This window comes from Notolepis coatsorum (genome assembly GCF_963971535.1).
Source record: "Notolepis coatsorum genome assembly, chromosome: 2".
Lineage (NCBI taxonomy): Eukaryota > Metazoa > Chordata > Actinopteri > Aulopiformes > Paralepididae > Notolepis > Notolepis coatsorum.
The window spans coordinates 88,939,338-88,955,895 of NC_140166.1; the positions used below are offsets into that span (position 1 = coordinate 88,939,338).

General features: G+C 45.0%; 1 protein-coding gene across 1 annotated transcript; it reads left to right on the forward strand.

The window, feature by feature from the left end:
• Positions 1-13,710: 13,710 nt before the first annotated feature.
• On the forward strand, positions 13,711-14,845 carry LOC311223465 (putative nuclease HARBI1; the record flags this gene model as incomplete). Its single annotated transcript, XM_084308252.1, has 3 exons — positions 13,711-14,157; positions 14,305-14,398; positions 14,487-14,845. 3 exons carry the CDS (start codon positions 13,711-13,713, stop codon positions 14,843-14,845), a joined length of 900 nt encoding a protein of 299 aa, XP_084164378.1.
• Between the last annotated feature and the right edge of the window lie 1,713 nt (positions 14,846-16,558).

A 16,558-nucleotide genomic window follows, 5' to 3' on the forward strand; every position in this document is an offset into this window, starting at 1 on the left:
CTCAGCAATCAAGCTAAGAGTTACATCGTATCCCTACCACACAAAAGACACAATTAATGCACAACATGTCTGATAGGAGGATGAAAAAGTCCCCAGGGAACCGGGGGGGAAACACAATCCTCCTATTTTACCCGCAATACGGCCAGTTAAAACAGGAAAACCTGTTAATGTGTGAACACACTGTTCATTGTCATTACAGTCTGAGAAAGAACATTCTTTTACTCACTTGTCACCAAGCATAGCTTCATAGGTTAGTTACCTTAGTTGTGAGTACACGGCCGTGTTTCTCACACAACAACCAGATCATTACATCCCGTTTGCACGGAGAAGCTAACTGCCAGTGACAAAAACAGCTCACACATAACCCGCAACGTATCCTAAATGCATTGTAGCAACACACGTTTTGGGAAAAACACCGTTATTCACAATACATTTAGCAAAGTAAAACCAGAAGACGTGTTATGAGGTCTGGTCAACCCCGTTCCTACCCGGAACGCAGATCAGCGAAGTGCAGTCACAGACACCGTAGGAACACAGCCGCTCCTGTGTTGTCCGAACTGGGCAGCGTCACCGCCCCAACCCGCACTACAGTCCCCTGTTGATGCAACCTTGCCGTCCTGGCTCAGGGCAGGGTCGACGAAAACATCCCCTGTCAAGGATGACGTCGTGGTCAAGAGTGTAAAACATGTTAAAATCAAAGCACGTTCAACAGAATAGCATCAAGCTAACGGCCGCTCCAACCGTTCGGGTGCTACTGCTTCTGCTCGCGAGACGCCGATCTAACGACGCACGCGATCAGAAGCGAGCTCACGGCGGCGCGCGAGAAGCTAAGCTACCCCGCGCCAGGCCATGGCCATAGCAGCAAGCTAACGTTACCTAGCGACCACGACATGCTAGCCCCGCAGCTAACAGCTGACTGGCTAATAGTAGGCCCTAAGCAGGCCATGCAGCGATCCAGCAGGCTAACGCAGCAGTTAACAGCTGACTGGCTAACCGTAAGCTATGAACATGTAAACAATGACATAACACTCACCCAGACAGGCCGCCGTTCTGAACCTCTCCTCACTTTTTAAGAGAAAAGAGAAAACAAGATGTCAACACCGCTTCACAACGGTGACTTTACCACATCCGACGGGATCAGCACAGTACCAACTGGCCTGTGTAGCTGACTTTGAACATGAATCTGCCGCTATCGCACATTACATGCACATATCCCCTCGTGAAGGAATACTCTCATTTGGATATGAAAGATGGGGCCTTAACACGGTGACAGAGAGAATCCACTCGTCCAGAACACACAGGGATCACCAGTGTCAATGGTCGCGGCCCACTAGTTAAAACTATAATGGTCTTCAGACCAAGGCCTTCTGTCGCCTAGGTGGCTGAACAAAGGACCCTAGCCTGGGGCCGGTTTCCATAAACTTTGTCAAGTAGCCCCCATAGCACTAACAGACAAGTGGAGCCCGCCAGCAAACACTACTCACCCAACCTGGAACGCACCGCTTCTCACAACAGCGGCATGTCCGACAGTTCAGCTGTGGCCTGACAGGTTTCACCCCAACAAACACAGCAAGGAACTGCAGTTGAGAAGCATGCAGCGGCGTGCTCCCAATACGAAAACCGGTGGAGGGTTTTTAGAATGATCATCATCTTCCAGACACTCCAGTACGAAGACAATATCGCCGTATTTTCTCGAAAATAGTGAGAGAGAAAATAAAGATATGATGTCAACGTATCCTTGTTTCCCAAAGCTGCTCCTAAACCTTTCTTCCATCATGGTGTCAAGTGTGGGGATCTACCGAGGCACTTCTTCCTTGTGGTGAAAGCGAGAAGGAGGAGAGTGGGTGGCCCCACCCCTGCTTATATGGGTAAGCTGATAGGGGTGTGGTCAGACGAATATTGGGATTAAAGGTACATTGTGGTCTTTATTCAGTGCGCGTGCACGTATGCGAGATAGTGCAGAGAGCGATGCCGAGCGAGAGCGATACAATACAGAACTAATGTACAGGGCAATGTCCTACTGGAATAGACTTCCACAATATTTGGTTTCAATTACCAGTAAGGTGGGATTCAAGAGGAGACAAGTGGCTGTAATGCAGAAAGAGATTGATTTTGGTTGGGTCTAATCTGTGTCTAATTAATGGGTTCTTGTGTTGGGTTATGTGTTGTTTTGGAATGTGTTTGTCTAGTGGTTATGAGGAGTATTAGAGTATGAGTGTATGGAATGTTGTGCTGTTTTTGAGCACGTTTTATTTTTCTCTGAGATGTCTTCGTTGTTGTGTTATTGATATTTGTTATTGTTCTATATTAGAAAATGTGGCATACATATTTGTTTGTGTGACGGATCATACTGGGTCTGCGTTGTGTTTGATGTTAAATGAGAATGTCCCGAGGGGGAGTCGAACAGCGGGCTCCCGCGTCCGCGGGCGACGACACAGGCCGCTGCACTAAGAAGTGAATTCACTCCTAACTACCGTACCTATGCGTCTGTTAACCCTTAGGAGTCAACGGGGCTTATTGCTCCCGTGGGCGGAGAACAAAATAATTAGAATCTCTCACAAATGCTCAGGAAGTCCCGTTTTTTCAAAAATCTGTAAAAATAGAACAAAGACAATTTCGAGTGCATATAGTGTAATCTATATGTATCCTTACTTGCTAAACATAATACGACTTGTAAATATGTTTAATTCTTGCTAAATTGTATAGTTCTAAATATCCCTGTATTCCCCGAAACTACAACGCGTCACGTACATGCACGCGCGCACACACAAACAGCGCATAGGTGTTAATCACTGAGTGATCTAATATGCATATTCTTCAGCGCGAGAGGGGGGGGGGGGGGGTTGTGTTTCTCACTGTCTGTCGTTGATAATATAATCTGAATAGGTCCTGCATTATTATTATCATTCTCGAGAATACACGCGGACCCGACCGAACGTTAATTTATGAATTAAAAGTAGTCTAACATGCTTAAGCTTTTCATCCTCGCCCGTGTATATACCCACGTCGCGCTAAAATAACATAACTACTGTATGGCAGAGTGCGTGTGTGTACGAGTTATGAGTTATCTCGCAGTTCATTCAAGCGCGCATCACGGTGATGGGGGGGGGTTGTGTTTCTCACTGTCTGTCGTTGATAATATAATCTGAATAGGTCCTGCATTATTATTATCATTCTCGAGAATACACGCGGACCCGACCGAACGTTAATTTATGAATTAAAAGTAGTCTAACATGCTTAAGCTTTTCATCCTTGCCCGTGTATATACCCCTGTTATGGGGAAGTGAGTTTAATTTACCAGCCCGCACTGCCACAGTCACTCGTCAACACACCTGTTTCCGTGACTGTGGACATACCCACGGGCTTCCCTGTTACACTCACCTCCCTAAACTCACGCCCCTCAGGACATCCGGGTCACGGCACCACTGTGACGGATCATACTGGGTCTGTGTTGTGTTTGATGTTAAATGAGAATGTCCCGAGGGGGAGTCGAACAGGGGGCTCCCGCATCCGCGGGCGACGACACAGGCCGCTGCACTAAGAAGTGAATTCACTCCTAACTACCTATGCGTCTGTTAACCCTGTTATGGGGAAGTGAGTTTAATTTACCAGCCCGCACTGCCACAGTCACTCGTCAACACACCTGTTTCCGTGACTGTGGACATACCCACGGGCTTCCCCGTTACATTTGTATGTCTGATTTTGATTGGTTTAATGTTCTATAATTGTTTGTATATTTTATTGGTGTTTTATTGATATTTGTTTTGTTTTTAATGTTGTTTTATTGATTATTCTTGTTTAATTGTATATTTTTGGATCCAGACCCCAGGAAGAATAGTCGCTGCTGAGGCAGTGACTAATGGGGATCTGAAATAAAGAAATAAAAAAATGACCCTTCCTCTGTCACCCTCCTCTTCCTCCGGACCCCCTGCCAAAACCTCCATCACCCTCCTCTTCCTCCGAACCCCTACCAAAACCTCCATCACCCTCTTCTTCCTCCGAACCCCCCACCAACCTCCATCACACTCCTCTTCCTCTGAACCCTTGCCAAAACTTCCATCACCCACTCTCTCCTCTCCCCCCTCCTCTTCCTGGTCCTCTCATCATCCACTCTTAACCACTCTCTAATCCATTCTTCTCCTCCACCCCTCCTCTTCATGGTCCCCTCTCATCATCCACTCTTTTTTTTTTATAATTTTTTAGCATTTTTACAGCTTTTCTTGGTCACGCAGGACCGACAGAGGAGAGGGCGAACGGGAGGAAAGGTGGGGAGGACATGCGACAAATAACGTCGGGTGCTGGGATCTAACCCACGGGGGCCGCGTAGGTGCGCGAGGCACTATGGTATGCGCCACGAGGGCGCCCCTCATCATCCACTCTTAACACTTTCAGTGCCATACACTGTCCCCATCTCTGCCGCGTCAAGGCCAGCTTAAAATGGTCATTTTTGCGGTGTTTAACAATGTTTGCAAAGCTTTGTGTGTGTTCTGTATTATAGCTGTGGAGACAATGGTGTGGCTCATTTGACAGACACTACTTGTAGTCCAACATGGAAAAAATAGTTTGTTTCTACACACTGTAGTTTGTAGTTTATTACACCCTAAACATCGCGCATTTCCAAGATAATCCAGTCTTTTTCCATAGATCGCGAGATAAAACGCGTTATGTGCAATAAACCCAAACCGTTCTGGTTGATCCCCTGAAACCCCAAATACTCCCAAATCAAAGGTATACCATGTACACATGTACCTTCACAAAAACATCAATCATCATTAACTCAAAACCGTGATCTTGTTTGTCGAGCATGTTTTACGTCTGGTAAAACACAAAACTGTGATCGTTAGAAAAACATGTTTCAGGTTCGGTAAAATAGACATAGAATATACCTTACCTTAGCCAGAAGGTATTCCAAAAATAATAATTCCAAGTGATCGCATCGTCATCGCGATTACCAGTGTATATGTCTATACACGTTTCGATGGTAAATACGCTTCGGCAACGGAATTTCGAGGCGATCGATGTGAATCTCTGTTCAAGCAGGACGAGGAGCCCTTACCAAAAAAAATTTGTATTGGATGATCGGTGAAAAATGCAGCCCGGAGCCAGCAGACGAGTGCAAAGTGCTGCGAGTATGTGACGGCCCACTGTCGGGCTGTCCGATGCTTAAGTGGTTAACTAGATGTGGAAGTGCCCATGTTAACTAGATATGGAAACGACGGCCCGACAGACCGTGCGCTCATACAGGTCCTTCTAATGGCTCCAGTAACCTTTCTACCACGTCTACTGGTACGTAGAGCTTGTCTAAGCAGGTCCCTTGATGTGTAAACTACTCAGGCTTGATATGAGGTACAGTCTGAATGGAAATGGAACAGTCCATAGTCAACATTTGCATGCAAGATTGTGAATAATATACGTGTCAAGTAGGGAAGCCACATTGTCACAGTCTATCTCAGAGTATTGAGCTGTTTTAACAAGTATTTAAGATGCTGTACCTGAGCAGTGCAAATAAATCAATCTATACAAAGAAAGCAATTCTTAAGCTTTTAATCCTCATTACACAAGGGATAATTGCAGGATTTACTGTATCCATGGAGTGTGAAACTGAAGCAGAATCTGTGTTCCACAGGTAAAATATAAAAGCAACATTTAGCATGCAACATTCACATTCAGTCAGACAGTCCGTAAGTATTCGTGAACAAGCACCACTCTCCCCTAAAGCTAGAGATCAGAGAAAGAACCCTGAAATGTAAAATCTGGGGCTGCTCCATAGACAATGAATGGGGCTCTGACTTTGAGGCCAACATTAAACTAATTTCACCACCTTAGAAGAACCATGAAAGGCAGCAACATAAAGAGTTTATGTGAATATTGCTGCTTTATTGTGTACTGTTTTGTATTTGTATGGTCATGTATTTGTATGATCTGTACATTTATTTACCAAATACGATTTATGTTCTAGCATTGCTAGAAGGTCTGATCCACATCATTTGGGTGCAAGAGCTCACATAAACACGTTATGATAGATAGATAGAAAACTTTATTGCCATTTCAACACATGGTTGATTGGGATTTGTCTCATTTATGGCCTCATACATTTAGAGTCCCATTCAATGTCTATAAAGCAGCCCCATATTTTACATCCCAGTGTGGAGAGTTCAGAGAGGGTTCTTTCTCTGATTTCTAGGAGAGGGTGGTGCATGTTCACAAACACTGACTCAACTGTCCTGTGGCACAGAAAGAACATACCTGAATTCTTAAATTGGGCGGCATTCCACTTTAAGCTCAATATGTTAAATTCGGTGGCTGCTGCTTGGAGTTGGACCAGAGGTGGTTTATGGAGACTCTTTATGTTGCAGCCTTTTGTGGTTCTTCTAAGATGGCTTATGGAGACTCTTTATATTGCTGACTTTCATGGTTCTTCTAATGTGGCTTATGAAGACTCTTTATGTTGCCATCTTTCATGGTTCTTCTAAGGTGGTTTATGGCAACACTTTATGTTGCTGCCTTTCATGGTTCTTCTAAAGTGGTTTATGGAGACTCTTTATGTTGCCATCTTTCATGGTTCTTCATCTTCATGTGCACTCTGGCAAAGCACAGATCAAATGTAACATAGGTTTTTATATATTTATAGAGTATGCGCCATATACCTATTCATATCTCTAGTAGGTTTTCTCCTATTTGCAGTCATGTTTAAAGCCGTCTGCTGGGCACTACGGTGTTACACGGCAGACAGTTCTAATTAATTAATAAAACATCTCACGGAATGCTGTTTGCCCCTCTGTTGTATTGTGTGCTATTTCTTTCTCTCTCCTTGTTTTCCATGATTAATAAAAAAAAAGGGAGTTTGGGGAGAAGCTATGTTTACGGTATCTGTGATGTTTTTGAAGTTATTGGTACACAAGCCTAGGGACAAATGCAAAGCATTCACATTTTTCATTCAGACAAGAAATCCTCATCTTGGCCTTTGTGTTTGACATTCCTTGAATGCTAAATTGTATAGAACATCTTGCTTTGCAGATCTAATTTTTAATAATTAACTTAGATAATAAGACAGAAGGAGTATGTTTAATTTAATTAAAGGGGCACTGTACAAAACTAATATTTATTTTGCACATAATCTCGCACACATGAAAAAAAGCACACATTTGTTTAGTTTGACCGTTATTGAGAGTAAACAAGTTTGAATATGGCTATGATAGTTATTTCATAGTTCATTAATATCTAATATCTTACATCCAGCTCCTCTGGTCAACCATGAGCACATAGGTCTCCCCCAATCTGGAATGTGGCTGTGGGGTCCGGTGACCAAGCCAAGCCAGGAACCCAGGTTTAGACTAGAAATACTTTGACCTGATGACCTGTGTGACCTAATGACCAGTGCATGCATGGGTGTATCGGGCCTCCGGCCACAGGCCAGTGAGAGGAGCAAACCTGATTCATCGCCAGACCATGTATGCCAAGCCTGTCGGATCATCCATTATTAACCACCTCCCTATATATGGAACTCCCACATAGTATAAAAGCCATGGTTGTGTTTCTCATTCTGAAGGCTCTGGTGGTCTCAAGGACTGATCCTCGTTCTCCGTGTGTTCCTGTCAATAAAACCACAGTTTTACCACCATTTGCCTGACCGCAGCAGCTTGAACAGGCTGTTGTTGGGGTGATGAGGGTCTTTCCTTATTCTGCAGGCTCTGGATTTGCACCTCTTGTTAAGGAATTATAGCCATACATTGATAGAATGTCAGTAAATAATGTGGTTAATATTACAGTGTCAGGCGTCTTCTTAGAGACAGGGCTCAGGTTGTGATGAGCACATGATGATTAGACAAAGGGGAGACAGCTGAAAAAGGAGTCATCCTCTTATCTTCAGAGGCCTGAAAGACCTCCTGACCAATTCCTTAGAAGGTAACAGGAGATATGATTAGTATTTTGAGTGGGTTCTGAGTGGACAGGAAGAAGCAGGAATGACCATTGATTAAACCAATCATTTTGTGAATAGGATAAAAACAAGGAGGGATTTCATGCTAGTGTATATAAGCTTGAGGCAGAGAGAGAACGCTCTCCTCTCTGCTCCCTGGTCTGCTGACTGAATGGTTCCTGCCTGCTGGAGAAATCTGACATCAAGGTGTGAGTTTAGCTTACAGTAGGACAGGCCTGAATTCAAACAGGGACTTCACATTTCTGTAAACTGAACTCCATTTGAAATAGAGCTTCGTAATTAAGTAGTATCCTGAGATTCATTATCCTACAACGGTATTTCATATACAATATATGACTATGAAGAATCTACCACAGAGGCAAATGACTTTCAGAGGAATACAGTTTTATTAAGATAACAAAACCAGAGTTAATCTGCACATCAAACTGAATAACGTGAATCACACATCATCTTTTATACACTGATATTCTTAATACACCGTTGGCTGGTGTCATCAGTGGACTATGTCTTCAGGGTTTCTAGCAAGTGGTCATACTCAACTGAATCACACAGATAACAGGTGTAATCCAGGACATTGAGCATCTCTGTGTGCATTCTCCTGACAAGCAGTCACACTTATGATGAATCACTATACAGATGCCATGAAATATAAGTGTAATTTGAATATATGCAATAACTATCATTTATGAATATATGTAATATTAGATTTTTCACCACAGTATAAATACTTGATGTGGGCATGCACAAGATGATTGATTCAGTGCTTTACGGACCGCGGTCATCCAGGATTCATTTAACCCCAGTTCCATACATAACTTGCAGTTCTCCAAAGACCTAACCAATACATTTGTCCGAGGGAATCAACAGTTGTGATCGGAGGATCAAGAAAAGAGGACGGGGCAACCTTTATTTAAATTCAAAAGGCAACTGAGGTTTCCCTCAATTACAGTCACATCGAGTGCACATACAGAAATGAACCCAAAAAAGCATATAAAATCCCACAGCATATACAATCATAATAATAATAATAATAAACTTTATTTGTATAGCACTTTTCATACAGAAGTTGCAGTTCAAAGTGCTTCACAACAGTAAAAAATACAGGCATAAGCGAGCATAAAAAAAGATAGAGAGGTAGCCAGGGCCGCCTGGGAGAAATGCGAGGCCCTGTGCGAGATTTAAACGCCCGGCAATGCCCCTGACCAGAGGAGAGAGAAATATAATAGTTAGTAAAAGCACGATATAAGCTCAGAACACAGCTCAGAACACAACACAGCTTAGAACACATCTCAGAACACATCTCAGAACACAGCTCAGAGCACATCTCAGAACACAGCTCAGAACACAGAACACATGCAGAACACAGCACAGAACACAGCTCAGAACACAGCTCAGAACACAGGACACCTCAGAACACAGAACACATGCAGAACACAGCTCAGCACACAGCTCAGAACACAGCTCAGAACACAGAAGACAGCTCAGAACACATCTCAGAACACAGAACACATGCAGAACACAGCTCAGCACACAGCTCAGAACACAGCTCAGAACACCTCAGAACACAGCTTCATCTAACGAGGTGTCGCAAGGTTTAACTGAGGCTAACTTTAACATGATGGCACACACACAGTGGCACACCCTCCACCAGAGCAAGGCCAGAGAGAGAGAGGGAGAGAGAGAGAGAGAGAGAGAGAGAGAGAGAGAGAGAGAGAGAGAGAGAGAGAGATTAGTCTGTGGTCCAGACAGAGAGAGAAAGAGAGAGAGAGAGAGAGAGAGAGAGAGAGAGAGAGAGAGAGAGAGAGAGAGAGAGAGAGAGAGAGAGAGAGAGAGAGACAGAGAGACAGATAAAGAGAGGGAGAGAGAGGCTAATATGGTGCAAGTCTCGGAGCGCACTGCATTGAGAGAGAGGGGGCTTATGTCTCTCTCTCTGTCAAGAGAGCACTCGCTGTATCACTGTCAACCAATGCATTGTCCCGTGGGATTATGCCCCCCTGTGGCGAAATTAATTAGTCCCACAGAACTATGCGTCAGCACACACACACACACATGAAAACACACAGAGACACGCACACACAAATTGGCCAGGCTGCTGACGCCTTGCGTGTATGAGAGCCTCTCTCTCTCTCTCTCTCTCTCTCTCTCTCTCTCTCTCTCTCTCTCTCTCTCTCTCTCTCTCTCTCTCTCTCTCTCTCTCTCTCTCTCTCAGTGCAGGTGGGTGACTGTCTCTCAAAGCGCATTGCGAGTATGGGCGGAGCCCGGCCAAAAACAGTTTGGACTTTGCAAGGGCAGTGCTGCGCCAAAGTACTTGATTAAAAAAACAATGAATTTTATTGAAAAAAACCTTACAGATGTGTTCCATAGACTCACAGGAATTGTGAAAAATTGACCAAATAGTGAAAAATAAAGCAAAATATGACCCCTTTAAAGTGATCTCATTCTTATTCTTCTAGGCCTATATGTTGCATTATCTATGACTCAAAAGAGTTCAAGTTCAAGTTTCTTTATTATTTGTCATACAGAAATACAGAATACTTTGCATGAAATGTTTCTTTCTGTTTCGCTCCTGAGAGTGTGCTAGATAATAATAAGATAGTATAAATAAGTATAATAAGTAAAAAAAAAAAAAAAAAAAAAAAAATTGTTCAGTATACCTATAAGAGAAAGAAAAGGCTGAATTCATAAACATATCTAGGCTCTACCAAGTATATCATTTGCAGTCTGCAGATTTAAGTCAACTGAAAGTCAAAGATCAGTCAGTTGAATGTTGTTACTCTTGTTCAACCTTGGCAGGGTAGGAAACAAACATAACAAAACAAATCATGCAGAAGAAACATGAGGAATTTGTTTCAACATATCCATAAGCAGTCGTCCCAGTGACAGAGAGAGAAGTGAAGTACAGTCTCACAGCCCCGGCTTGAAGCCCTAAAATAACAAGATTGGATGATTCAGTTTAGATATTTGCTCACTTTTCTTCCTCTGCAAACCCCAACCCTTCCACCCATTTCCTGTTGGAGAAACACCTCGCTGTGACTTGTACCATTTATCAGAAACATTTCTACAGCGTCGAAGCGACTCCATAAATTATTCCAGCCGGAACAACATTTGAAATAGAACCTTTAACTCCCCAGCTGTTACCTTCTTCTCCTCCTCTACTCCCTTTTCTTCTCCTCCTCATTCCCTCGTTCACTCCTCACATTGCTAAGGGTCTATATACACAAGGTAATATCCCAGGGTACTTTAGCGCAGTTTGATCGCGCCGGCGCACCTCAAGGCAGGACCCGCCGCCGAAGTAACGGCAAACATCCACCCTTAGCGGTCATGGATTGGGGGGGGGGGGGGGGGGGGGCTGCGTGGCGTCAAATACCATTCGGGATCGAGCCGCGGCGGCAAACGTATAGGCAAACGCATTACTTCAACTTTCTTCTTCTCAATCAATTCACCGGAAAGCTAAAAACCAATCTGGAGCCCGGCGGCCCCCGTGTGGCCTGATTGATGGGTCTGAGTGTGAATGTGCATATCCAAGCAAGGTTTGGTTTGCGTGTCCTCAAATCCCATTGGGCGGAAAATGTGGATTGAGTGAGGCCGTCATGGCCTCAGCGTCGGTAACTCCGGGGGAGATTGCGGAGGGCGGATTGATGCTCCACGAAGGGGATGTGACACTCCATCTGAAGGGGGGAGAGTAGGCACAACACACAGGCAGATCTATATAGTGATCGACAGCCACCGCCAGGGATGACTGACGTCGAAAATAGAAAACCCCGAAAGATGAAGCGACCCGAGATGAAATTATGGGGAAATGTGTTGGTTAATTAGTTATTCGTTTAGTTTCAGAGAAGTTTCCCCCCGATGTTTTCTTTGTGTTTTTCAGAACACGCTCATCAAGTGAACGGATGTCCCCTGCTGCAAGTGCTCCCTATTGAGGACGGCCTCTTTCTACAAGGCTTTTTTGTGTTTGGAAAAGAGAATGATCAAGGACGAAGTGAAGAGAGACCGGGGGAATCATAAGTTGTAATATATAGTGGAAAGAATACTGAAATATATTACAAGTAGAAATAAAGTTATGTTAGTGTAGCTACATTTAACTTTTAGTGTCACGAGTACTTTTACTTGAGGGTAGCACTCCAATAACAGACTTAAAGGTAGAATCAAACAGCAACCTCTAGGCAAAATAATCCCGCTTAGTAACGGTAAAACTACTATTTAAGTACTTTTACAAGCCTGTACTTTTCCTTCTGTGGTATTTCCTCTCAAGGCATTGGTAACACTAATAACACTCAGTTATAAGGTATTTGTAGATAATGAACTAATCATGAACAAACCATTTATATACATTCATAAATGATTATTAAATCATTTATAACTATATTTGTATAACATTTACAAATGATTTACAGTATAACTCATCAACATTGTTTGTACTTGATTTGTTCATCATTACATAATGTGAAATTGAATGTGTAGTAACACATTTGTAGATGCTTTGAAAAATGGATATGAAAAAACGACTATACCTCCAAATGATTTGTAAAACATTCTTAAAAGATCTATAAATCATTTGCAGATGTTATTGTGTACCCTAATCTAAAGTGAAGACTATTCATCATTAACAAATATCAAATAGCTTGTTTATTATTTGTGGACTTTTTACTCACCTGTTATGAACGATCTGTGTGAGGGCATCGGTGAACACTGCATGCTTCCCAATGCCGAACAATCAGCTTCACGCACCTGAGAATAGTTTGCTATGAGCTCGTCGGGAGAGTACAAGTAGGCCGACTGCCTTTCCACTCGTGGCCAGGTCGTGCTGTATGGTGCCGCATACTGCCACGTCTCCGGTGTGAGACGTTGTGTCGTTTCTCAAGGTCATGCCGTGTACTACGTGTCTCCGGTGTGAGACGTTGTGTCGCTCCCCTGCCGTCCCGTGGATGTTCCCTGTGCGCTCTCTCTTTTTCCAGGGATCCTCGCTTTTTTAATTGCCCATCGGCAGTTGCCCTGGTGAGTCTTGAACAAGACTATTCTCAGAACATTCGCATTATTCCTGGACTTATTTGACATTCACCCTTAAAGGGGACGTGATCTCCTGGGCCCTCATGCATCAACGTGTTCTACGCACAGATCTGTGCGTAACCCGTGCGTACGATCATTTCTAAGCAAAGAGTGGGATTCATCAATTTCGATTTGAACTTGACTTCGTGCGTACATCTACGCACAGTTCAGACCTGGCGTACCTAGCTCCCAGTGGTAGAATATCGTTACTACGCATAAGCACTCCTCAGTCCTGCATTAGTTCCAAGGCGGAAATAAAGTCACTGGCGCGTGTTCTGTATGACCCCCGTGATTCATCATAGTTCATTGTGAAACAGCGATATTAGTGTAATTATTGTCAAACCCTAAACAGAATCAACTCCTGAATGTAGGATGTAGGATGGTTAACGTTGCATTATGTGGCCGATACGTTGTTGGCTGATAAGGAACGCATGACCCAGGCCTAATCTCATTTAATTAAATTGTAATGTTATTATATCTGTCATCAAGATACCACTTAAATGCAGGTGATCACGGTTATCCACTGAAGCCATGCGTGGCTAGAATCGTCCCTGACCAACAACGACCCAATTGGAGCGCAGATCGAAGGGGAATCAATCAACAGTTACAATATACCCAGGTGTTCTGTATGACCCGTAATTAATTAAATTGGCGACATGAGTGTAATCGTCGGCAAACCCTATAAATTACATCTGGAACATGGATTTCAGATCCTATTCACCATGGATAACGCAGGCATCGCAGTGTTGCACGATTTGGGAATGGGCCATGCCCATGGTGCGCTCCACAGGGAGCGCGTCTTCAGGGACAGGGCAGACCTGTTTGCCGAGAGCACAGAGTGGCTCATTAGCAGGTTCCGCTTCCCCAGGGCAATCCTGCTCGACCTGTGCCGGGATCTGGGACCCTTATTGGAGCGCCGAACAAGGCGCACACATGCCATCCCCGTCCACACCCAAGTCCTCGCCACCCTGGGATTCTTGGCCACCGGGACATTTCAGCGGGAGATCGCAGATCGCTCGGGCATCTCCCAACCCTCACTCAGCAGGATCATGCCCACAGTGTTGGATGCCATCATGTCCCTAATCCCCGACTACATCAAATTCCCATACACACACGCACAGCAGGTCGAGGTCAAGAGGGCTTTCCACGCCATCGCCGGTTTCCCCAACGTAATTGGAGCAATAGACTGCACACACATAGCCATCAAAACACCATCACAAAATTAATTCAATTACGTTAACAGGAAGGGGTTCCACTCGGTAAATGTCCAAGTGATCTGCGATGCCCGTTTGGCACTCCTAAATGTCGTTGCCCAGTGGCCAGGAGGAACCCACGACTCGTTTGTGGTGCAGAACAGCTCTGTGGGCATTCGTCTCCAGGCTGGGGTTGTTGAAGACGGGTGGCTTATTGGTGAGTGTTACACATTTAGGCCCATATTGAATCAAATCGTAATGTTATTACTGGTATCTGTAATTAAATTATATATCTTTCAATGCAGGGGATCGTGGCTATCCACTAAAGCCGTGGCTGATGACGCCGCTGACCAACCCCACCACCCAACAGGAGGGCACCTATAACCGGGCGCACGCACGCACACGAGTCACCGTGGAGCGTGCAATTGGTCTCCTGAAGGGTCGGTGGCTCTGCCTGTCTGGCACGGGGGGCACACTGCAGTACCGGCCTGTGAAGGTCTGCAACATCATCGTGGCCTGCAGTGTGCTCCATAACATGGCCATCAGGCATGGCATCCCGCTGCTAAACCCAGAACTACCTGACGACCCCATGCCAGACGTGGAAGAGCCACCTCCAAACGCCACTGGAATGCTGGCAAGAGCTGGGATCATAGCGCAGTTTTGAGTGAGTCTACCCCATGCACTGGAAGAACTGCGATTTGTGTCAATTCATATTAATTAAGTAATCATTAGTAACCTGTAGATAAAAGGAAAATACTGTTGTTTGAAATCGAATTGAGCTCATTAATGAATTGGAACCATTTTTGAATTGCATTGTACAGTTATAGTTGAATGGAAGTAGCTGACAGTTTAAAGGTGACCAGATGACACTCAGTTTACCGTGCATGCAGGGTATCAATCAAACTTCAAAAGAACGGAACGAGAAAAGGCATTCATCCAGCTAATGATTATCTGATTATAATAATGACACCAACGCCAAAGGTGGTTATGGTATTTATTGGTCCCTGTTTTCCGTCAATTCCAGGAGGATGCCCTCCAGACTGGCTGCGATGCCAGTCTGGACCGCGACCAGCTGGGTCTGGACCGCGACCAGCTGGGCCAGGGTCTGGCGGGTGAGCCTCTGCTCGTCCCACATGTCGCTCAGGAGGGCGATGGTGGTCAACTGGTTGTTGAGGACGGCCTCCGTAAGGACGACCGGGTCCGGGACCGGGTGGGCCCTCTGCTCCCTGCGCGCCGAAGGGGGTCGGCTGCAGGACGCCTCCTGCTCCTCCTGGGTGTCGACGGGGTCGGGGATGAGATTGATGGTGAACTCGGCCGAGTTGCCTGTGGAATGAATAGGCAATTTAATAACGTTTTATTTGTTTGCTAGCAAGGTTCGGAACCATACGGTTGAATATTGTTTCAAATAAATTAAGAGATTCTTGTCATGTTCCTCAATAAAATCGTTGACGACAAAGTGATTTCTATGCCAGTCTTCCTTACTGATGTGACAATTCCTGTATGAAAGGTGCTATACAAATGAAGTGTATATTATATTATTACCTTCCACCTGTTGGCTGGATGGCCCAGCCACTTCGTATGAGTCGGTGTCGGTGGTGCCTTCAATTCCTCCCACCGCCTCGTCCCCGATGATGCTGGCGATTTTCAGGTCCAGTGGGGACAGCTCACTCTGACTCTGAATTGAATTGATTGAAAGACTGTATTAACAGGTTGCAGAATGGGTACAATGCAGTACGGCTCGATACACACAATTGTTAAGGGGATGCAGACCCGATAAATACTTTCGTCTTGTTTACATCAGGGTCCCCCATTTTCAATCCATCATAACAGATATATCATGATAATGATAATATAATGATTGGCATACGACATACCTGCCCCCCGCCAGTCGCACTGGCATTCCGCCTGTGTTCGGCCAGGCGCCTCTTGGCCGTCAGTTTTACATCGAACCACTTTTTGCGGGTCTCCGCTATGGTTCTCTGCTGCGGGGAGATGGAATTTACGGCGTCGGTGACCGCCTCCCACGCAGCAGTCTTCCTCTTGGTGGTGATGCCAAGGCTGAGGGACCCAAAGAGTACCCCCGCCCTGGCATCCACCTCCGTTACGAGGACCTCCACCTCGGTGTCTGTGTAGTTTCTTTTCTTCGTTCGCTTTGCCATCCTCCAACATTCCACGCACAGGGATTCCCTCATGGTATTTGAAGGGGAGGGCCTGACCATATTTGGTTGGTCGGGGCGGTTTTGGTATGCAAATACGTGAAAGCGTGCACGAGCTGCGGCGCAGGGCCAAGGTGGGATTCATCATGACAGGTGTGCGTAGAGCCTGCGTACGCACGTGTGATGAATGCCGACTTCCCTGTGCGTGCGCTAGTTCTACA